General features: G+C 39.2%; 5 protein-coding genes across 12 annotated transcripts in view; 3 read left to right on the forward strand and 2 right to left on the reverse strand.

Annotated features, from left to right (window-relative positions):
• The window catches only part of LOC117238193 (protein bric-a-brac 2-like), a 15,186-nt gene extending 5,131 nt beyond the window's left edge, over positions 1–10,055 (forward strand). For 2 of the 4 annotated variants that reach the window (XM_033502883.1, XM_033502880.1), the window contains exons 4-9: positions 6,536–6,799; positions 6,931–7,141; positions 7,426–7,581; positions 8,084–8,422; positions 8,545–8,995; positions 9,218–10,055. In XM_033502883.1, coding sequence (XP_033358774.1) covers positions 6,536–6,799; positions 6,931–7,141; positions 7,426–7,581; positions 8,084–8,422; positions 8,545–8,995; positions 9,218–9,422 — 1,626 coding nt within the window. In that variant the 3' untranslated portion in view covers positions 9,423–10,055. Of the gene's footprint in view, positions 1–45; positions 933–6,535; positions 6,800–6,930; positions 7,142–7,425; positions 7,582–8,083; positions 8,423–8,544; positions 8,996–9,217 lie in introns of those variants that run through there. The other 2 variants (XM_033502882.1, XM_033502881.1) reach the window with 2 other exon arrangements.
• Positions 10,056–11,213: 1,158 nt separating this feature from the next.
• Positions 11,214–12,323, forward strand: LOC117238202 (histidine triad nucleotide-binding protein 3-like). Its single transcript, XM_033502900.1, has 4 exons — positions 11,214–11,393; positions 11,576–11,693; positions 11,781–11,974; positions 12,062–12,323. Exons 1-4 carry the CDS (start codon positions 11,319–11,321, stop codon positions 12,116–12,118), a joined length of 444 nt encoding a protein of 147 aa, XP_033358791.1. The 5' UTR covers positions 11,214–11,318; the 3' UTR covers positions 12,119–12,323.
• A 111-nt stretch (positions 12,324–12,434) lies between these two features.
• On the reverse strand, positions 12,435–14,644 carry LOC117238197 (mitochondrial enolase superfamily member 1-like). The gene is made up of 6 exons (XM_033502892.1): positions 14,310–14,644; positions 14,096–14,198; positions 13,891–14,006; positions 13,624–13,778; positions 12,930–13,513; positions 12,435–12,855 (listed from the first exon to the last, which is right to left on the reverse strand). The coding sequence occupies exons 1-6, from the start codon at positions 14,388–14,390 to the stop codon at positions 12,557–12,559; spliced, it is 1,338 nt and encodes a 445-aa protein (XP_033358783.1). The 5' UTR covers positions 14,391–14,644; the 3' UTR covers positions 12,435–12,556.
• Positions 14,645–15,337: 693 nt separating this feature from the next.
• LOC117238199 (p21-activated protein kinase-interacting protein 1-like) lies at positions 15,338–17,485 on the forward strand. 2 transcript variants are annotated; one of them, XM_033502895.1, is made up of 4 exons: positions 15,338–15,449; positions 15,523–15,621; positions 15,735–15,897; positions 15,999–17,485. In XM_033502895.1, the coding sequence occupies exons 2-4, from the start codon at positions 15,544–15,546 to the stop codon at positions 16,676–16,678; spliced, it is 921 nt and encodes a 306-aa protein (XP_033358786.1). In that variant the 5' UTR covers positions 15,338–15,449; positions 15,523–15,543; the 3' UTR covers positions 16,679–17,485. The 2 variants fall into 2 exon arrangements, with proteins under 2 accessions (XP_033358786.1, XP_033358785.1); XM_033502894.1 differs by having other exon boundaries at positions 15,338–15,621.
• Positions 17,034–23,852, reverse strand: LOC117238194 (neprilysin-4-like). 4 transcript variants are annotated; one of them, XM_033502884.1, is made up of 17 exons: positions 23,176–23,710; positions 22,485–22,536; positions 21,005–21,075; positions 20,661–20,839; positions 20,196–20,441; positions 19,860–20,065; positions 19,588–19,764; positions 19,391–19,489; positions 19,169–19,313; positions 18,827–19,041; positions 18,560–18,736; positions 18,329–18,491; positions 18,180–18,228; positions 18,031–18,098; positions 17,771–17,913; positions 17,500–17,664; positions 17,034–17,321 (listed from the first exon to the last, which is right to left on the reverse strand). In XM_033502884.1, exons 2-17 carry the CDS (start codon positions 22,494–22,496, stop codon positions 17,145–17,147), a joined length of 2,292 nt encoding a protein of 763 aa, XP_033358775.1. In that variant the 5' UTR covers positions 22,497–22,536; positions 23,176–23,710; the 3' UTR covers positions 17,034–17,144. The 4 variants fall into 4 exon arrangements, 3 of the variants coding, with proteins under 3 accessions (XP_033358775.1, XP_033358777.1, XP_033358776.1); XM_033502886.1 differs by lacking the exon at positions 19,588–19,764 and having other exon boundaries at positions 23,176–23,712; XM_033502885.1 differs by lacking the exons at positions 22,485–22,536; positions 23,176–23,710 and adding an exon at positions 21,149–21,334.
• Positions 23,853–23,941: the final 89 nt, after the last annotated feature.

Genomic DNA, 23,941 nt, shown 5'->3' on the forward strand with positions numbered 1-23,941 from the left:
CTTCCTCCTCCTTCTCCTCCTCTTCCTCCTCGGTTCTGGCTCTGGCTCTGGCTCTGCTGCTGCCGTTGCCGCTGCCTCTGCCACTGCCTCTGCCTCTGCCTCCTCCCGCTCTTCGCCGCGTCCTCTTCATCTCCTCGCTCCTCCGAATGCCGTGCGCCCTCAGCACGGAGCGCCGAATGCCATTTCACTTTCGTTGGGCTTCGCCGCGTAGGAGATCGGGCCCTGCCAGGAATTATCCTCTCGTTCTACGTGGTCGTAACCTCCTCGTACACGGTTTCGTCTGGCTTTTTCACGACGTCGACTCTACTAACGCTGATATCACCTCGTTTTCTCGTCGTGACTTCTGCGCCGCTTTTTCTTCTTCTTCTTCTTCCTCCTCCTCCCCCTGCTCCTCCTCCTCCCCCTCCTCCTTCTGCAACTCCTCCTCCTCTTCCTTTCCTTTTTATTTTTCCCCTTTTTCTTCTTCTCATTCTTCACCTTCTCCGCCTCTTCCTCCTCCACCTCTTCTTCTTCCTTCTCTTTCATCTCCTCATCCTATTACCCTTTCTCCTGTATCTTTTTCTTTTCCACTTCCTTCGTCTTTCTCTTCTATCTCTTTCTCCTTCTCTTCTTCCTTCACTACCTGTTCCTCATTCTCTAGCTTATCGTCCACTTTCTCTTCCTCCTCTCCTTCTTCCGTTCTTTCATCTTTCTGTTCGTTCTCTATTTATCTTTCGCTTTGTTTCTTCTTTTCTTTCTTTCTCTTCTTTCTTCCCTGTCATAGTTACTCGTTCCATCGTTTATTCTCCATCCATTCGTCCAATTTTTCCCATTTTTCTCTCTTTCCTCGCTTCGTTTTCCATTTCATCCTGTTTTGTCTTTACCGTCCTCCTTCTGTGTACATCTTTACATTTTCAACGAGGGATCGTTCGTCTACGGAATATCGCAGTCAGGTAAGTGATAAACGATACAAGTTCCTTTGCATCAGGATAGGAGAATGTCTCGGCAGACGCGTCGCGTTATTGCTACTTGCCATAGAATGGGTATTGCTGCGATAAAGTTTTCGCAACACACAAAGAAAGTGACAGAGGCGGATGGCGAGGGGAACAAAGGAAGAAAGAGAGAGCAGAGGAAAGAGAAAAGGAGGCGAAAGTTTTATATGGATACACGACACCTACTATTACCCGCCGAATCTTGGACGACCGTATCGTGCACGTGAACTATCGTGGTTCGAAATATTTTAGTATACATAGCAGTGCGTATGAAGCATAACGAATCTGCAAATTATTAACTAAATCTATACCATGATAAATTAGAACGTGATAATCTACCAATACGAACAAACGTCGTGATTATCTATTAGTGTTTGTCTGTTTTTCCGAATGAAGTAAAGATGCAACGACTCGGCGCAAAGTGTTTACCAAGTGTGCGACATTTGGATAATTTACTTTGGAATAAATATATGAATTACGATGCACGCAGCATCGATCAAACGAGTGAAGTGTCGTGTGTGCAGTGGAAACAACATGTCGCGCATAATCGTCACCCTCGATGATTTAATCAAACGGCATCGCTTGTTCGGATAATTTTGCTAAATTAAGGTACGTTCATAGAAAGTCTACGAGTTTCGAATAGTGAAATGTTGAAGTGCTTGTATCAACGAACTCGTGTCAAGTGCATCGAGTCCCGTTTTTTTTTTTCCGTCAAAGATATAGTGCCTATGTGATTTGTGAGTTATAAAATTAACTCATTCGGTTCTGGATGAGTAAACCTATTGATTTTCTGCGAATGATGAATAATTGTAGAGTATGATAATGATCGAGTTAATGCGTTTACATGCTGCATGCATCTATGCATACATGCAACGTGCGCATAATATAAGAATCCTGTGAAATGTGTACGAAATTACACCATTCGCATTATCAGGCTTCTCCGCTTCACATTTGTAAACATTCGACGAGAGCCTGATCTTACTCGCTTAAATCTTTATCATTTAAATAATCATAAACTAACGCACGCTTTTGTTAACTGCTAGTCAAATTCTCAAACGCAAATCGACGCGTAAACGATCATCTTTCGAATAATTTTCGCGGCATAATGTAAAAAATATGGTGTCGCAAACGCGGAAGACGAGGGACGAAATTATTGCGAAGGGAAAAAATAACGTAGAATATCGCGTGAAGAGACATAGGTTAAGATGTAAATTTTGAGTATTGTATTAAAAATAATAAGAATTCCACGATCCGGCATCTACTTGTTGTCGCTACTTGTTCGAAAAGCACGTGGTGGCGAGAGTCACACTCCCATTCAGAAAGGAGGTTATGTAGCGTGGAGAAGAAGAGAGGAAGGTTATGCTCGTGACGCCCGTTACATTATCAATTCCGTTATGACGCCGTATTCGTAATAGCGGAGACGACCCTAGGACTATCTTCGGGGATTCCCCCGTACGTTCTCCTCTTTGCTTATCTTCTCTCGTTTCTCTCTTTCATGTTATTTTCCCTCTCTCTCAGTTTTTCTGCTCTTCTTCTCCAACCGGGAAGTCTCTTCGTACCAGTATGGTTGTGTAACGCGTACCTTCCGCCGTCTCTTACGAACCAAGCCCCCAGCCACCCCTTCGCGTCCTTCCTATTCTCGTGAAACGTTTCCACGGTCGATCATTTTGCGGATTTACACCTGTTGAACTTCTCTTGTCGTCCCCTTATTTCTTTTCACGAAAGAACACGAATCCACATCCTTCCATTTCCGTGTAAGAATCTTTCGCCAACGCTTCCTTATCCCTCTCACCTTTTATCCACTTTAGCTTGATTCCACTTTACTAATTTACATTTAAAAGATACATACACGCTATCGTCTACCGGTTTGGAAAACAAATTCTTTTAAACCTATTTTCTGAAAGATTTCTCTTTCAAGGCACGAACGAATCGAACGTTTGTTCGGTTTGATTCTATCGGAAGGAAATACGTTTCTCGCAGCGTCTTACTCGTTGATTACCGGCTTCAGTGGCGCGCCGTTCTTGGAACGATCCTGGAAAATCTTGTCATCGTTGTCGCTCGCGAAAATCACGAAACGAAGGTAGTATAGGATGAATCCTTTTTTCCTTGTCTCGTGTCAATTAGTCTGGGATAATTGGTCGGGCGATGCCCTTGAACCCTAAGTATTGATTGGTGAGGTTGGATTCTGCCGGTGCCTTTCCCTCTTGCCTCCGAACCGATGGCACCACCCCTATGCATCCACCGCCGAACCAACCAACTACCCACCCACTCTCCCTAACCCCTACACCAGCACACGTACAACTCTACCCATCGCCCAGCGTTCGTGGTTCTCCAAATTGCCGTCGCCGTCGCCGTCGCCCTCGTCCTCGTCCTCACCCTCACCCTCACCCTCACCCTTATCCTCACCCTCTACCTCACCCTCTCCCTCACCCTCACCCTCACCCTCACCCTCATCCTCAACCTCACCTTCACCCTCACTCTCGCCCTCGCCCTCATCCTCGCTCTCGTCGTCGTCATCGTCGTCGTCGTCGTCGTCGTCGTCGTCGTCGTCGTCGTCGTCGTCGTCATCGCCGCTGCTTTTATCGTTTGTTAAAGCATCGCACCTTTTTAAACGCTTCTTTCCTTCTTTATTCGTTTAATTAAACCGCGAACAAATGCATCTTTTGCGTTCGCTTGCAATACAATAACCGAATCTTTGTACTTACATAGGCTATCGGTTTGCAACTTTGACATCGCCAATTTTAAATCGTCGAGTTACGGGAAAGCGACTCTAGCATCGAAAGATTATTTGGAGAGACCGCTTCTAAAATTGTCCTGTCACAATCGTTGCGAGTGCAAGTTGTATTTTCATGTCAAGATGATGCTAGTGTCGGTAATCGCCGTACATACATCCGACGTAAAAGTTCGATTACCTTTCAATCGATAGCATGAATTCTCATATCTCGTCAAGCCTGAGAACATTCGTGAATATTTCAACCGGATTATACATATCCTTGCTTTCTGAAGCTTTCTTTGCATTTAGCGAATGAGATAAAGTGTGAAAGAATGATGATGATGATGATGATGATGGTGGTGGTGGTGATGATGGTGATGATGATGATGATGATGATGATGGTGGTGGTGATGATGATGGTGATGATGACGACGACAACGGCGACGACGATGATGATAATGATGATAACGATGAAAGAAGAAAGAGATCAAGACCCACAGAATGAACCTCAGGATATATGCATGTATAGGTGGAAACGGCTGGAAGTCATATCGGTGCCCATGCCGTCGCGAATGTTGAGAAGAGGATCAGAGTTTGGGGTGGTCGATACGGCCCTGGGGCCGCGACAGCCGCGTCGGAGGCCTCCCCATTCTTCCTGCGGGCGTTTTTGCCTCTGTCCCCCTCTTTCTCTCCGTCGCTCACTCAATCGCTGGTTCACTCCCTCCCCCTTCTCTTTCCTTTCCCATCTCCTCCTCCGCGTCCTCTCCACTTTTGTACCTCTCGCTTTCTCGTTACACTACTCTCCTTCTCTTCCTGACACTGGCAAACGTAGTCCTACCTAGCGCCACCCAGTTTTCCACCCACGCTCCACGTTTCCAGCCGCCGCCAACACCCCCGACACAGTCTGCCTAAACCCCCACCTGAACCACCGTTTCCATCGTCTAACTCTTCCTCTGCTTTCTCACCCCCTCCTAGTCGCGTCGTTACCGCCGCCGCTGCTGCCGCCGCCGCCGCCACCACCACCGCCGCCACCACCACCACCACCACCACCACTACCATCACCATCACCACCATCGCCACCAGCACCATCGCCGCCACCGCCGCGTTGCCATCGCCGCCGCCGCTACCATAGCCGCGCTCTCATGCTGCTTGTCTCTTTGCCGACCCCGCCTAATCGCACCACCCCTGCCTTGATTAAAGAAGAGAAAACCTCAACTTCAACGCGAACCTCGGTCTCGTTCGTTCGTTGGCCCGCTTGTTCATCGTTCCTTTTCTTTCGTACTTCCTATTTTCTATAAGGAATCTTTTTTTCATTGACTTTCTTTTCCTATTTTATATTCGTCTATCCATGTCCATGTTGCATTATATATATTGTAGTATCGTGGAAATTAAGATATAAATTTTTCCCCGATTACTTACAATCTATTAATAATGAATTGAATATACAGGTATTAATTGGATAGAAAACGATGTTTGTTTAACTGAAACTAAATGCGATACTCGTATCTATCTCAAATAACTACAGTTATTTGGCAACTCTCTTCACAACGAATCTAACACTCTCTCTCTCTCTCTCTCTCTCTCTCTCTCTCTCTCTCACTAGCAACTCTAACAACTCTACAACACTGACAACTCCATCAATTCTCTCAACTCTACTCTTCGATGTCTCGATCAACTCTGACTCTCGCAACACACTCACTTTTCTACTTGCATACTCTGACCTCTCGGTCATCCCTCCTTGAAACACGAAACTGTCCTTCTGCTCTAACGTTGTTTGTTGTTTTTCTCATATCTCTGTAAGAATTAGGTGACTTTAGTCACATAGGCGCTCTCAAATGTAAACGAACCACAGCAGGACGACGTGCACGGGTTTTTCTATTATCAACCGATCTCTAATCCAAATTACTTTACGATATTACAATTTATATATATATAGTTTCTATTGTTCGCTGCTTGCAATTTAAATTCATTGTCATTGCTACGTGGACTTATATATACTTAACTTACAAATAGTATACTTATACTTACTTATATACTAGTATATACTAGTATATTATACTTATACTTATATACTAGTATAGTATAGTATACTTAACTTACAAATTATTATTCCCTTTACTCTTTACTCTTCTCTTTTGCCCCCTTTCTTCTATTTAGGTTTTCCCTCTGTCTCCTCTTTTCCTCCACTTTCTTTTTCCCGTTTATTCCTCGCCTCTCCTTTCTTCCTCGTTTAGTTGCCTAGTTCCCTTACTAGCGGTTCAAGGTTAAAGAGACCGGTGAGGTGAATGTCGTTCTTGCGAGGAGCCCGTCGCGCTGCTCGATACGGGTCGACGCACCGTGCCGGTGAATCGTCGTCGTACGCCGAAACTGGATCGCGAATACTGATTTTAGACCGAGCCACCGCAAGCGGCAATCGCAAGATGAAACGTACCCACTGAAACGAGCCGTAAGGATGACGAGCTGTTACTCAGAATATGCGAACCCAGTCTAGCCAATCTGTTTTTCCTTTTTTTCTTTTTCTTTCGTTCTTGCGCTCTTCTTTTTCTTCTTTCTTTATTCTTTTTCGAAGTACGATTCATCTAGATCGGCTACCTTTTGCTTCATTCCCGATCTAATCGACGAATCTGCCTACGTTTACTGTATTCGTCGTGCAAGCAAAATACACCCGAAACTTCTTTGAAATTGATCGCGACGATTTCGTCGTTCGGACTTTCATCTAATCGTCAGTCTAAGCGAATATTTAGTTGTATTCTCGGCGATCTTATAAAAAGGAATCTGCGATTTCAAAGACAAATCGAGTATATGGTGGTCGAATAAACCTGTTTACAATTGTATGCTGTCTATGTTACAGTCACTGTTAAAAACAGCCGATCAGCTAAAGATCAAAGGACTGTGCGAGGTACCTGAAAGCAGAGACGGGCCACCATCGGTAAGTCTGAGTTCGCCGCCAAGAGAACCCGGTACTCCTAGAATAAATTTCACCAAGTTGAAGAGACATCATCCAAGGTATAAGAGGCCCAGAACCACGTTCGAGCCTCGCGCTACGGATTCGAGGCATTACGATCGATACAAAGAAGAGGAATCGAACGAAAACTACGATTGGGAGAACAAAGAGGTAAGCGGCGATGTCGATGAACGCGCGAAGCTTTGGAAAAACCAAAGAACGTAAGAACGCGACAGCCGTCTTGAAAGCGACGAGGCGATCTCGTCACGGTCGTCGCTAAATTCGTACCGGATATTTCGCAGAATCACATAGACTGGCAACCCGAAGATGAGGAGTGCACGGAGGCAACCGCGGGAGCAGTAGTCTTGGAAACTTGCCAACGCAGCAGTAACAATAGTACCACTACTGGCACCACCAATAATAACAATAACAACAACAACAACAACAACAACAATAATAACAACGCTAGCAGCAACGGCAACGGTAACAATACGAGCAACAACAATAACAACGGTAAGTAGTCGATAATGAGATACGGGCCCCACACCTGGATCCTTTTGCTTCCACGTAAAAACGTAACATCGTTTACCACACATCTGTGTCAACAGTATAGTACATATGTATGTGCTTATTACTGTAGATTGTGTTAAGCTCTTTTTTCTTTCTCCTTCTTTGTTAATTTGCAACTAAATTATACGAAAGAATAGCGAAATATTCGTGGCGGATTTTAGGTGTGGGGCGACTTACAGATTTACGGCAACGCACTGGGCAGACCGTTTTCACTTGAAATAAAAAAGGTGACATGTTTTGTCATACAGGCCTCGGTCATTACGGTCATCATCCGGATCCCGGAGAGGTTGACCTACCTCCAGAAACTCAACCTACACCACCAAGTGCCACATTGGTCGGTACTACGATTACACATTTAAGGGACTCGGATCATCATTCCACAGGTGCGGTTGCTATTAATATTTATATCGACATTCTATCGACATTCACGGTCGCTCTATCAGTACCCCATGATCGTCCGTGTATCGATGTTGTATCGTTTTTTCCACTATGTCGAACTCGGCGTGAATCGTACATGGGGGGAAATAAAACCGTAGTTGGTTATTAGACAGAGAGGGAATTAAAATAATCGGTCTAATCGAGCTTAACTAGTTGCGATTAGATTTACGTTGCTCGGTTCGCAACAGCCCACGCTACCTCGTTTAGTCCATGCGTTCAACTTTGCTTTCGGTGGCGCGCTCCTTTCTCCGGCACAAAGTTGCGATGCGCGACGTCGACGATACCGATATCGTCTACGGTCTAGATCATAGAATCCGGGTAAACGAAATTAGAAGAAACACAGCGATTCGTTATTCCGGCACGATATTGCGGCTCGATGTCACGCAGACTCTTTCAACCGAAGGAGGCATTCATTGCAACTGTATTGTTTTTCGCATCTGTTCGCAGAGATCCAAAATTGTGACAGTGTAAAGATCAAGTTTGAAACATTGCACACGATGGATTCGTCGGACACGATCGATATCGATAGCCACATGTCGGATCGAGCGAGCGTCAGTTCAAAGAACGCGGCCGATAGCGACAACATGATGATGATCACACCGGAGTTGCTTGGATTAATGCCTTCTGGAAGTTCGGTTCACTCGGATTCCGGTGAAAATAACTCAAGGGGTCACCCCGGACAATCCAGCTCTCATCATCATGGTTCGAAATCGTGGACGCAAGAGGATATGGATGCCGCTTTGGAAGCCTTACGAAATCACGATATGAGCCTTACGAAAGCCTCCGGTAATTCAAAAGCACGCACCACTTTTTTTCGCTCGGCTAGTACACGCGAGCCTACGGTTAGTCCGTTAACAAGCTTTCTCAGCGTTCTCTTATTTAATCCAGTGGTGTCGCGATCGTTTTAGCAACGTTCGGTATACCCTCGACGACTTTATGGCAAAGAGCACATCGACTGGGCATCGACACTCCAAAAAAAGACGGACCTACTAAGTCGTGGAGTGACGAGAGTTTAAACAGCGCGTTAGAAGCGTTACGGACTGGAACGATATCGGCGAACAAAGCTTCAAAGGCGTTTGGTATACCGTCGAGTACCTTGTACAAAATCGCGAGAAGAGAAGGTATCAGGCTGGCTGCGCCATTCAACGCAAGTCCCACGACGTGGTCGCCCGCCGATCTAGATCGCGCCCTCGAAGCGATACGTTCTGGTCAAACGTCAGTACAGAGAGCTTCCACGGAATTCGGTATACCGACGGGAACATTATATGGTCGATGCAAAAGAGAAGGCATTGAACTCAGTAGGAGTAATCCTACACCGTGGAGCGAGGATGCTATGACCGAAGCTCTAGAAGCTGTCAGGTAAATTACCGTTTCTTCGTATCGTCCTTATAATACATATTATCCTTTCAAACGACACGTTTCATTCTACTACTTTTCCTTTTTCTCTTTTTCTATTTTATCGTGACGCCAACAACCTGTGACCGCTACTTCTCTAAGCATGTATCATCTATAAGATCGGTGGTTTCGTAAAAGACGCACGAGAAATTCAGTGGTTTCTTCCATTTATTCACGATTTTTCAGGTTAGGCCATATGAGCATCAACCAAGCGGCTATTCACTACAACTTGCCCTACTCTTCCTTATACGGTCGCTTCAAAAGAGGAAAATACGAAGAACCAGCGGTGGGTGAAATATCGCAAGACGGTAGCAGTCCTCACTTTCATCAAAGCCCGAGTCAAAATCATTCGTCCGCTGTACCCGATCAAATGCCGTACCAAGGCAGCTGAAACTTGCCTCTTTATTAGATTTGTTTCAGTTTATTTCAAATTTTTCAATTTCTTGCTGCGATTTTGCAATTTATACTCGACGTATCGTTCTTTGAACGAGAGCAAACGACAAACGATAACGAGAGTCGCCGACCAAAAACGCGTTTTAAATGTGTGAGAACGATTGGCGAACGAAATTTAAAGTCGGGAGCAGAAACTTGTGACATCATCATTAGTCGAAATGTGACTAAAATAGTAGATACGAGACATGATCATCTTTCGAGAAAGAATGGCCGTGAAGGGTTTGCAGTATTACAGATGGATTGTCGTAAGCAAATATTATGTATATTGTATGACTGTTATGTCGAATCGGAAACGTAGATTAATTATAATTTATAAGAATTATTTATAAAAAAGAAAAAGTGCTGTACAGTCGGGATAATACCGATGAACCTACCGTAGTGTGTAAGTTGCCGATGCGATGGGCCAATAGAAGACATTCAGGAGAAGATATAAAATATTCTAAGAACTAATGTCTTTTATGTTAGCAATTTTGATGAAAAATTCTCTGTTAGCTCGATCTTCATTTTCTTTTCTTTGTTGGTCGGCTACATTATTTTTATAACTTTGTTAAATAAACTTTTTACAAAATTATTCACTACTTACTACGCGATCAAACGCTATATATAAAAGTAATAAAAAGATTTTGTTGAAAAACTAAAATAGATTCAAACTAAAAGATAAACAGGTGCGTCGTTGCATTTCAAATCGTTCTAAGATTCAATTATTTTCTTACGTCTCACCAACAATTTGTTCGCTGAGACGATGAAATATTGTATACGTGTTTCTAATGGTTTTCTTCGCATTTATATTTACATTGCAAAGTTTCAAATTTCAACTCTACGTATACAACTCTATTTACATCAGGAGGAAGTAAAAATATTTTCGATATCTTTTCAAAGATACGGAATCAACAGAACTGAAGAAAAAATTGCGTGGAAATTTCAGCAGATCGATTTCTGAGAACAAAGATACTTTTTACGTTCGAATAAACTGCCACATGCAAGGAATATATTACATCCATTACTCATGCTCACGACTATTATATGAAAACATATATTACTTATAAATATAAATAAATAAATATATATATATATGTACAGTTTATATATTTTAAATTAAAAAGTAATGCGACAAAATAAATGTTGTATTTAATGCCCATTATATTGCTCTTTTATTTTAATGATCACCGATCAATAGTGTGATTCAATTATCGATAAATATTATCAATAATAATAGTTTGAAGTCTCAGTTATCTATATATTTATTTCATATTTTGCTTGACATATAAACAATAACATTGAGGTTCATTAGCAATGTATAATACATATTATTTTCTATCTTTTTTCTAATTTGACAGGTTTATTCATAATCCTTTAATTCATTTAACATGATATATTTATAAAAGCTTTTAAAATATATTTAAATACGATAGAACTTAAAAAAAGTACTGATATGCTATATCTATTTCTATTTATGTTCCTAACAGCATACAACACTTCGGAACAAGTACATATATATCTATGTAAATAAGTACGGGACGATACTCCCGTTAGTTACGTCGAAGCCAAAAAACTACCGATAACACCAAGTCTTTACTTATGTTCTATCATCGGAAATTACTATTTTTTCTGTACCAGAGTTGAAACAGAAGCGTGTGTTGTGTGTATGTTATATGCAATATGAAAACAAGAATGTGTCATATATATAGCATGTATATAGCGAGAGACTCATACTATACATATGTCATGTATAAGCGCATACATCAAGTAGTCAAGTAACATCGCTTCTTTTAATTTGCCAAAGAAACAATTTTTTCCTGGGGAAACTATTTAACGTGATTATATCTTTGTCGGCATGGAAACTGATATAAATAATTGTATCTTTTGCGATATCATAAATAACAGAACATCAAGCGAGAAGATATACGAGGTATGAAAAAGTTAACCTTTGTTGTTTAACATAATATAACGTAGCATAACTAGACGTGCAAGTGAGCTTAATATCGGTATATATAATTTTATTCCTGATATATAATGACGTCTACATTTAGAAAAAAATATTTTTACATTATCTTATAGTTGTTAAATTTGGAGCGTTAAATATCATTTTAGGATGATTATGTGACGTGTATTAAAGATATTAATCCAGCTTCGACCCATCATTATTTAATACTGCCAAATAAACATATACGCAATGCAAAAGAACTTCAACCAGAAGATGCTTCGCTTTGTAAGTCTGACCAAATAGAAATACTTGTGTTAAATGTTAAATTTAAGCTTTGTATATTAGAGTTGCTTATACAATGACAATTTTTAGATGACAGAATCCTTTCTACAGTGGATATAATAGCAGAAAAACAAGGTTTGGATCTTGCAGTTACACGTACTGGTTTTCATTGGCCACCATTTAATACAATACATCATTTGCATTTACACGTTATTTCCCCTATATGTAATATAGGCTTATTTAAAAGATTTATGTTCAAACCCAACTCGTATTGGTTTGTAAGCGTACGTATAATACATATTCTGAAATTTCATTCCATGTATCTCGTTGGTTCTAGCTGATGTAAAAGTAATTGTTATTATGTTTTATAGACGGAATATGTGAAGTCTTACTTTAAAGACAAAAATAATCCTAGTACATCAAGCTAAAATAAGCATAAAGGCAAGATCAATAGCTGTGATATCTTTTTTTGGAGCTTTATATGATTATAACATTCTAACAACTAAATTCACTACAGACATTACCTTATGTGTTGTACACTGTAAATGTATAAACATGGTTTATATATGTAAATTACTTCCATTGTTGTTAAATGTAAGGAAAAATAACTAAAGGAAATTTAAATGGGTTTAAGGTGTGGATTTTTGATAATGATAAAAAAAATCATCCTAAACTCGTTCTTAAAATTATCATGATCATTAAATAAAAAATAAAACCTTGAAATAATATTGAATCAAAACAATGTAAGAATAATAAATCAGTTTATTTTATTAAGTATTTAAAGTGCTGATGCCCATTTCAATTCATTTATATTAAAATATAGCTTACTATACACATTTAAGTTGACATCAATTTTTGTATTTATTCTAATTCAATGATTTGTAGAAAAGCCCCTGTTCGTACATGTCCTTCCATTTTGCCCCATTTGGATATGAATAGTTCTTAATACATTCTTCATTAAGTTTGGTTGAATAGCCCGGACTCATGGGTGGCATATACGAAGCATTTTGAACACATACAGGATGTTCAAAGTGCTCGTGTTGTTGATCGACGTATTCTATCACACGGTTTTCGGTAGATGCACTCAAACATATAAAATCCCACATCTGGAGATGCTGAACCATTTCGCATAAACCTACACCTCCAGCATGTGGACACACTGGAACTAACATAATAAAAATTATGATAAAATGGTCAACCTAGTATCTTCAGAAAGTAGTTATTATTTATGCAACCTACCACCCATCTTTTTTGCCATCAAATAAACAGCTAATATTTCATTGATTCCTCCTATTCTAGCCGAATCAATTTGACAATAATCGATTGCTCTCGCTTGTAATAATTGCTTAAACATCACGCGATTAGCGCACATTTCACCGGTGGCGACACCGATGCCATACGGTCTTAATTCGTTTGCGATTTTCGCATGCCCTAATATATCATCAGGAGACGTTGGTTCTTCAATCCAAATTGGTTTGAATTTTACCAATTGTTTCATCCACTCGATCGACTCGTTGATATCCCATATTTGATTAGCATCTAGCATCAATTTATTTTCGTGTCCTATCGCGTCGCGTACCAATCGGCATCTTCTTACGTCGTCTGTTATATTTTGACCAACTTTTACCTTGAAAGATGTAAAGCCAAGAGCTAAAAATTTATTACAAAGCTCTTTAACTTTAGCATCGTTATATCCAAGCCATCCCACTTGCGTTGTGTACGCCGGGTATCCATTTTTTCGTAGCATTTCTTCGCGTTCTTCTTTTCCTTTTTGATTCTCTTTCAGTAATTTCACTGCTTCTTCTTTCGTAATAACATCGGTACTATAGAAGAGAATGTCATAAAAATTCGTTTCAGTTTTCAATAACAATATAGTGATTTCTTCGTTTCAAAGCTGTTCTCATTTCGTAAAATGCACATGTATGCAACTTACATGTATCTGAAATCAATCGTAGAGACTAATTGTTCAGGGGACAAATCCGTAAGTAATTTCCAAACAGGTTTATTTTCTATTCTAGCCCACAGATCCCACAATGCATTTATTATAGCAGCCGTAGCGAGGTGAATAACGCCTTTTTCTGGTCCGATCTATTACATTTCATACATTTATATTAAACACATTGAATTTCCTAGCGTGCTTCTATATTTCCCACATGTAATAGTAACTCTCTTATGTGATCACGTATTTGTAATACGTTACCCATCTTAATTGCGATTCGCTCGTTAATTTTCTCCAAAAAGATCCAAAGTGTGTAAAAATTTCATTGACATTTTGTCCTTTCACTAAATACGACATTGATTTGCAAGCTTGTACGACTATGAACATTTCAAAGAAAAGTTTGATAATATCATTTTACTCCATAAACAATAATTAGTCGTTTTAGAAGATAAATAAATATCTGTACCAATTTCTGTGCCTCTACCCAAAGTAAATGTTAATCCATATCCTTCGATTCCTTTGTTAGTCTTGATCACAACGTACGCGCAAGAATAATCAGGATCAGTGTGCTGTAATTGAATATTATATTACAACCAGGGTTTACAAATTAAATTTTAACATGAAATGCGAAATACGCGCAACATTCCATCGAAAGGTAGATTAAAGCATATACCACGTACCATAGCATCACTTCCGTCAGCTAATAACGATGTTGGGAACCTTACATCTTTCACTTCCACTTCTGTTATCACAATCTCCATCGCTTATGTGAAGATCGTCTGAATTTTCAATTTTTTTTTAACAATGGGTTACCGCGGTGTTTCTAATGAAATAGTTTCATGCAACGTTTTCCTGAATATCAGTAGGACAATATGGATTCCGTCAGATATTACATCTCTGTTATCATATGCATTACGTAAACATAATCTCTGATAAATTCGATACGTACAAAAGAAAGAAAGAAGTGGAATTACAAATAAGAAATTTTGAAATTATGAATATTATTAAAACACGATGTACAGAAAAATGATTGTTCTTTGCAGGTATCACAGAATGTTATGATATAATATATATAATGTTAAAATAAATATTCTGCAGTCGGTACTATCGTGCAGTTACTCGTTACAAATAAAACTTCTAACTTTTCAACGCGTGTTGTCTAATTTCCACCATCCGGAATCCAACACAACGTGTGTGTCCTTTTGTGTTCCTTATTGAATATATCTCTACAAAAAGACATTATAACATTAGTCGTATTTTCTTTTTCTAATCGTTTCCCTGCATATACGCGAAAAGCATACATGTACCCAGATCCACAGTACGACTTAATTAATTAATTTATTTATTAATTTAATATCATATTTGTGGCACCTTTGTTTTAAATATTGCCTAAATATTATGTCATCACGAAATGGTATCAAAGATTCATCGAAATTTATTTCCATGTTATATATTTGTTGTTATATTTTACATAAACGATTGAAAACATCTGTCTCTCTATTGTCTTATCGCAACCTTACACAGATCTCCGGCTGCCAGCATATTGGTGAAATAGGACATCGCGCGCTAAATAAAAAGGAAGGCAAAACAGGCTTGGCGCTTAACGTATTCGTTGCCTCGTCTACGCTGCTCTACAGTTAAATTCGCCGCGCTAGAGTTTACCTTATTATCATACAAGATATTCACGCTGGAGGGAGCCACAGGCCTACACCAATTCATAATACCTGTAATTTTATAGGATCTTGTATATGCTAGCGCGTGCTATCTTCAGCATTTAGCAGCATGGTGCAGTACTAATCCGGGAACAATCAGATTATAATGTGAGTTATACTCTCATTTCCTCTTTCATATTACCTACAACTGCAATTACAACTACAATTTTGTTATCATCAGCAACAGAAATTGAATTTCAACATGCCGGATCTATTCGAAATAATCGTAGGGACATACGAACAGTATTTACTCGGTTATAAAATAAGTAATACTGATAACGTAAGTAAACAAGTTCCTTTCCGTTGTTATATTTTAGGTTATGTTCGGTGCATGGAACTTACTTCAGTTGAATATAATTTCATATTTTACTGATAAATTTGATGAACTTTCAGGAATACAACATGGTAAAAAGTTTCGCAATACATAGCCATGTCAGTAGCATACGTAGCGTTGCGAGTAACAAAAATATTTTAGCATCTGGTGGAGCTGATGATTCTGTTTATTTATACGATTTACATAACAGAGTAGAATTTGGTAGATTAATGCACCATAATGGTAGGTGTGATCATATACGATCGTTATTCCATGTCATGTTAAAATGGGGGATGAAATCATCTATTTCGATAAGTTTAATATATTTTTATGTGTTTATGCAGATACCGTCAATTGCATTGCGTTTACCCCTGATGGATCTCATCTGTTTTCGTGCAGTAGCGATGGAACTATAGCTGCAATTCGATGTGGAAATTGGCAAACAGAAAAACATTGGCAAAAATCGCATAAAGGTTCAGCTGTTAATACTTTGGCTATTCACCCAACAGGAAAAATAGCACTGTCTACTGGAGCAGATGGAATTCTGCGAACTTGGAATCTAGTTAAAGGAAGGCAAGCATATGCCACAAATCTAGTCCCAAGATTGAGATCAGATGGTAGAAATGTAAACGTTCTTAAATGGAGTCCTAATGGCGAAAAGTATTTATTAGCTGTAAATCAGAGAATAGATGTATATTCTGTAAAATCAGCGGGGATCGATAATGAAATAAAATTCGACTCAAAAATTATTTGCGTAGAATTTTTGAATGATGATTTAATTGCCGCTGGTTTAGAAAATGGTCAAATCAAGTTTTATGATCTTGAAAAATCTGTGGAAATTGTAGAAGTAGTTGCACATGATAAACGAGTGAAATGTATGGCTTTTAAAGATAATTTATTAGTTACAGCTTCGAGTAATGGGGAAATTAAACTATGGAGGTATCGCAGACGTAGATTGGATATGTTACAAAAAGTTAATTGCGATGTTAGAATTACCTGTTTATCTCTTGCAATGTTGTGTTAGAATTAGTTTTTAGCACTAAACCTACCGACACTTCGTGTATAGCTATTCCTACCATGTCCGATCAAAGTGTTTATGAAAAGTCAGAAATTATGAAGCGATATGATAGCGTTTAAAGACACTTAAATTTGTGTAGATGTTTGAAAACGGTCAATTTGACCAGCAGCGGTAGGTTTAGTGTTAAGTTAAATATACTATAAGAGGCGATATTTTCTATTAGAGAACAACATCCACTTTTATGGACGTTATACACGAAATTCCAATATAATGTTTCTGAATTCATTTCACTGATATTCTGTTTTGACATTGTCGTTTGTTAATTTTTTCGTCCTGGGAATAAGTTCAAGTACACGATTTTCTGTTTATGTAATTTTACTATGAATATTATACAATGTTCTTTTTAAAGAATAACATAATCTCGTATGTTCAGTAATGTTCGGATACGTGCGTGCTGTGTAATTATAAATAATTACCAAAGAATACATTTGCGAGACGGATTCATGGGACTTTCAACCGGACAATTCCATGCTTTCGCAAAATCCACGTTATTCGATAAAGTTCCGATGACTCTGAAATGATTTGGTGCATGAACTCCTTGTATCAATTTAGATTTTAGCGCTCCATTCGTATAACTACCGCACCAGACCTACGAAAATGTATGGAAGTGTATATATTCATATCGGCAGCATATACATATATTGTAAATATGTACATGTTTCTCATGAATTCATTTATTTTACATGTTCAACGATATCTTCGGTTTAGGAATTATCACGATTTTTCAATAAAAGTTGTATCATTTCTTATCAATGGCGACTACTTACTTGTGCGAAACCTATAAAAAATAATTGTTCCTGGCTATAATTAGCGAGGCCAGGTAGAGCTAGTCGATTAGTATTTCTTGTTCGAAATCGTTGATACGCTTTGTAGGCCTCTCGTATACCACCGTTATCAGCTATATTCTCTCCCTGTGTATTCACGCCATTTACCTAGACAGAGTATCGTACGCTTTGTTGAATTACAGATCAAAGACTTACACACGCCATCTTCACCTTGGCTTAATTTGCATTAGGGTTAAAAGACGGTAATACTCACCGTGAAGTTATTATTATTGCCTAGCTCTGGCAGATGGTAGTTACCGTACTGTTTGATTATACACTCAACTTTCTCATGATAACGTTGTAACGTTTCGTTGCTCCACCACTGCTGAAGATTCCCGTTTTCGTCATATCTACGACCTTGCATATAAACAGATCGGCTCGTAGAAATTGTATTTGATCTATACGAAGTTTACTTAATTTTCTGCAATTTATTACGATACATATTGATACAGTGCATCGACATCGATATACTACCTTGATCATCGAATCCATGAGTTAGTTCATGACCCATGATTGCGCCCATGGCACCGTAATTGATAGACCTGCGGAATATGTTTGGTATTTCAATTTCGTATTTAAAATTTGTTTAATTCATTCGTTGATTATCAATGATCTATACGTACTGTAAACCATTGCCGTAAAACGGAGGATGCAAAATACCAGCTGGAAATGCTATGTGTGAGAAAAATGAGGCATTAGATCGCAACAGGAACACGAAATGATAAAATAATATTTATAAAATATGATATCCATATAATATTCAAATACTTACTGACTGAGTTTAATATCGCGCTATAAAACGCATTTACTGTTGTTCCAGTCGATATCCATCGATTTTTGTCCGGTTTCTCACGCAAACTATTTAAATTTTTCTTGACTGTTGCGTCAGTTAGCATCAAAAATGTATCGAACAATCGCCCAGGCACAACATTTTTCTACAACAAAATTTCATCTTGGATTTCCAGATTTCGCACTGACCGAGATACAAGCTAAGGCACCTCACCCCCTCGTAAAATTTATCCAATTTTGTTGAATTAGTAATCCAGTCTGGAATTCCTACGAACGGTCTTATCGCGTGCAGCTTTCTATGAGCCCGAGCTCTTGTCTCAGCATCCATCCAATCTAGTTCGGCAACCATTTGTTCAAATGCTGCCTTAATGTCGAGCAACATTTCTAGAGCCTGAAAACCGTCTATTTGTTTCTCTCTACATACTTATCGTAATTGTACATATAGCGATCGCTAAATAAAAGAAGATCATGTCGTACGAACCTTTTGTCGAGCATTATCGTCAAAGTGTTTTCGTGCGTAAATATAACTGAGAGCCATACCAAAATTTACGTTTACATTTCCAGTACAAATTTTCCATCTCGATGTCTCTTCTTTCAAACCGAAAACTTTCTGCGAGAATTTGAAACCAAGATCACGAAATCGCTGTGACGTTAATGGAGCAATAGCCGAATAGACGTTCCACCATACGAATCGCGCTAAAACATTTCAACAGTTGATTATCGATAACGCTTGATACGATCCAAATGATAAGTGGCGACGTGTAAAGTTTCGCAGTAAAATGGTTGATATATGTATGTATATAGTATATATGTATGTACTTACCTATCGTGGCGGATGGAGTAGTCGCTAACAGTTTAGGTAGTTTCTGTAAATATTGCAGATCCATTACGATCACACGCTCCGATTCAGTATTTATTGTCACGTTTGTATCGTCGAACACCGCTTCCAAATATCTGGTCCAGTTCCACTGAAACGGGTTGATTAAAAGTCTCTCTCTTTCTCTTTAATATCGTTCATAAGCTTTTCCAGCTTCAATTCAGTCACCTGTTGTACGTGCAAATCTGTCATCTGTTGAAATTCATTGATAGTTACATCGTAAATAAGATGATTTACGTTGCGTCTTTGTTCTGCAGTCGCCATGATCTGAACAAATATAAAACAATTGGTGGATTTACTCGCTTGGAATATGCGCTCGATGGAATATAATTTTAATAACGCAATAAGCCTCGGTGAATACTAACGCGCGCGATATTCGTGCTAAAGTTTAAGATTTCGTTGGCAAATTCGCTGCTTCTATTCCCTGCGCCAGCCAGTTCGATCATGCTTTCTATATACTTCTTATATTCCATTAATTCCGATTGAAATCGCGAAGAATCGAGCAAATAACGCTCGCTAAATCCTGGTGACGTTTGTTCTATCTAAAACTGTCCGAATTAGTTGACGAAGCCGAAATTGAAATCGTCGTATGGTTGTAGAATTTAGTCAAACGAATTGCTCTACCTGTTACACTTACCATCATCATATTTTTCGTCGTGTCTCGTATATCCTCGCTAATATAAAAATTTAGAAATATATTCAAACCTAGAACTCTCTGTATCCTCCCGACAATACCGGGAAGATCAAAAGGTAAAGCTTCGTTTTGTAAAGGTGGATCTTTTGGTAATCCGAGCTTGTTGAACGTTTCATAGACGGGTTTCAATCCCAGAGCTTCGACGCTCGCTAAAACGACGATAACTCGTATTATTTTACGCGTGTCTGACAATTCCAGTTCCGTGCGTTCCTTCGTTTTACGTTTATCGATGTTCCTTCTGTTAGTTATTTCGAATTAGGTTAAATCGGTTATTCTTACTTAAATTCATACAAGTCCTGTACAGAGTTCTAGCCAACTTGACCGATCTCAAATCGTTTCCATCGTCCGATTCTTCGAGCAATATCCTTAGATCCTTCAGCAGTCGTTCCTTCAGAAGACTCAATTGATCCCAGGATGTTTGACTCTGCGGTATAGGATTCTTCGAAATCCAACCGCCGCAGGCGAATTTGTAGAAATCTCGACAAGGATCTACAGATCTGTTCATCGCCTCTATTATCCTGGCGGCTGGAACGTCCAACAACTTTTGTTTCGCGTCAATGTAGTAGTTGCTCATCGCGAATAAACGTAGGATCGACGCAAGCATAAATTGTTATTTTTCTTATATAAGGGTAATTGAAATTGAAATGGGATATTTCTGTGTTTCGATTACATCGCCAGGCTAACTCGGGTGGGGATAGGGAAAAGTATAGAAAAGGAACAGAGGAAACCTTGATTTTACGGTACCTGTCCTTACGCATTCCTCGCTCTGGCACATCTCATCGTAGACTTCCTTGCGGAAAATAACCGTCTGCAAGGCCAGCGTTAGTAGCAACGCAACCACGATTACCGTTAATATACCAACGATTATGATCAATTTCCATCTATTTTTGTCCAATTCCTTTTCGTTCCTCGGCCGATATTGCCTGTTCGAATCAAAATTAGGTAAAACGTCGACAACATGTGATTCCACATTCTTGATTTCATCGAAATATCGAATAAACGTATTTTCTAATTCGATCGAAACAAAAAACGCGTATCTTAAGATTTCAAATTTGATCTTCCGTAGTTAATTGTAATTTGCTAATTACCACGAGAATATCGATTTTTGTTTCATCTCAATCGCGCCATTCCTTTCGTCGTTTGCGTCCGGATCGTTTACCTATAAAAACGAAAATAATAATAGTGGCGAGGATCGATGCTCTTTTACCTCGCTCCAGAATCAGTGAAATTACTTTGACATTATTTTTGCCGTTTTTACTCTACATTCGTGACAGAGATCCGACAACGATAGTTCTTCTTCCATTCGTAGAGTGGTTAAGGACACGGAACAGTTACGCGTAGATGGTATCGTGGCCGATACCTTTTTAATGTTTAAAAGTTAAGCAGTTGTTTATTCTACTCTTGCGAGATCCAATCGGCGCAGCGAATGAATTTTAATTGGTTTTCGTCGACGATGCATTGGCAACGTAAATAAACTCGAACAGGTCGTGCAATCCGTCTAATCCGATCGGCTGTGTCACGTACTACAAGAACAAATCTAAGCCGCTGTAGAGGCATGCTCTCTCTTCTTGTGTTCCGATTCGTTGCACGCAACTGAATTGTCGAAAACGACGATTGTCAAATTGAATGCTCTATTTGGAAAACGAAAGCTATGAAAAAAGAAATTGAAAAGAAAGAATAGTATTGCCACGTGTAATCAGATTGGTATGTAACAAACGGATGACGCGATTGCCAAGAAGAAGTTAATAAATTCGATTCAATTGAAACGCTATTAACGTTTGAAAAATTACCAATTGATGAGAAAGATGTACATACAAGCGTACGATGTTGGAGAAACTAATTAAAAAAAGACGCAATACAAAGTAGCATAGCAGATAATTAAACAGCAAACAGATAGTTGTATTCTCAGTCGACTTATGTGTACTACGGATAGAATGAATGTCTAGATGTACACTACAAGATAGCAGGAACACATGTAAAGTAGTTGGTTTAATGCAACTATGACCTTCCAGAGAAAATCTAATCGCTTAGATGTGCAATTACGTAGATGAAAATTCGATCGTGACTTTAATCTTGCAAGGGGACCTTGCGCGTTTATTCGAATTTCACGTTTGATTTCTCATTCTTGCGCTGATCCGAGGATTTTTTCGTTTGTGCTACTTAAAAGAGACGGTACGAGTGTCGAGTAACGATGCGAACATAATCGCTGTATCGTGATATTTCCTTCTAAATAAATGGACGCATCGCGACGCTTGTCTCGATCAAGCGTTCTACTTAGATTTCCTTATTCGCTTATCGAATTATTTATGCAACTAACGACGTAATTAAGGAAAAACCATGCGTCGCGATAAGACGCTTTTCCAGTTTTTCAGTATTCGGCTATTCGGTCGAAGACGAACGATGATGTCGCTTGCAATTATAATGTATAGTAAATACATGTACGATAATATAGAAATGTTGGAAGATACACAGATGTTTCTTCTCAAATTTCTCAATGACACGAGAGAACGTAACTGCTACGATGCTAATGACGAAGAATCCCAAGTTTGCTGAAATTTGTTGCCTTACCTTGTATTTCATCGTTCGCCCGTCTATTTCTTCCTTTGCCGGTCGGATTTATCTGAAACGAAGAACGATCGAATAATAGGATCGTCTGGTGACAAACGTACCATATATATATATATTATACAGTGTTACGGGTACCCATCCGGGGTTATCGAGATTGATCGTGCATCACGATATAATCGTATCCGATACATTTTTCCACGTTTTGTCGTTTGTCTGGAAATATTACACCGAATATTACACACCAAACATGTACTTGGACTCGAACGTTCATTTGTGAAAAAGTGGCGATCGTGTTGAAAATCGTAGAAAAAGAGGAAACTAGAGAAGAGGACGAATGGGGAGAGATTTATGCGCGTTTCGCAATATGACAAGTGTATATATTGCTCTCCCTGATTAGAAATAAGCCATGGCTATTTTTACGGAAACCTTCGCTTTCATCTGTGGTATACACAGTTCATCGAACTTGAAAATTGAAGTTGAGTGCGTAAGTCGTAGTAGAGAAAGGGAAATGACCGAATAGGTGTTTACAAAAAAAAAAAAAACATTTTACGATCACAATCATATTCATGATCTATGATCTCGAGTTCATTGCGAAGGCTATTTCTTGTCTGGTTTCTTCGAACTTGTGTTCGTCGATCGAACTATGTACTTAATGTGCTTCTAAAACAGCGTACGATCGCAAAAGACTCACCTCGATTTTGTTTCTTTTCCCGTTTCCGTTTTGCATACGAATATCAAGCCTTAATACGTTCTCTATGTTTCCTTGCTGCGGGTATCTTCGTTAATTCATAAGCGATCACACGAGATTGAAATCGAAGGAGAAAATAAAAATAGTGAAAACTGTTGGAGAGCGAGTGACCAAAGAAACGCATACACAATAAACCAATTTTCTATGGTATATGAAATTCAGTCAATTGAAAAATTCGCCCAACAGCCATTGGTCCTCGTTCTTCTTTCTTTTCCTTGCGTTTGATTGTGTTTCGATCCCGGTTTCGACGCTTCGACGATTGCGAATTTTATTCAATATTCGGACATTCCAAAATTCGAAGCTCGGAGAAGAATGCTCGAAACCGCTATTAAACTAAACTGAGCTTTCGGCGTACGAACCAGCGAGTATACTCTTCGACTCCCCTACCACTTCCGCGCGACGAAACCATGTTGTCTAGGAATGGATTTTTTCCACTTTGAATCGAGCCGTGATCGATCATTCGAACGCAGACTTCCACAGTGGGCTAAATGCATCAAAAAATCGACAAGAGATCGATTTCAAAAACTCTGCATGAGATGTATAATTTCTGCTACGATATATTCGTGTATTCATGAAACGTTGTGCTCTGTACGAGAGTTGAGAATCGCAGTGGCTCGTGTTTTTACTTAACTATATCTTGAGACATATTTTACTTATAAATTATTTCGATTCAGTGTCATTTGCGTGGAAAAATCATTTTTTCTGACTT

This window comes from Bombus vosnesenskii, unplaced genomic scaffold (genome assembly GCF_011952255.1).
Source record: "Bombus vosnesenskii isolate JDL3184/JDL3185 unplaced genomic scaffold, Bvos_JDL3184-5_v1.1 scf7180000013444, whole genome shotgun sequence".
NCBI classification, from domain to species: Eukaryota; Metazoa; Arthropoda; class Insecta; order Hymenoptera; family Apidae; genus Bombus; species Bombus vosnesenskii.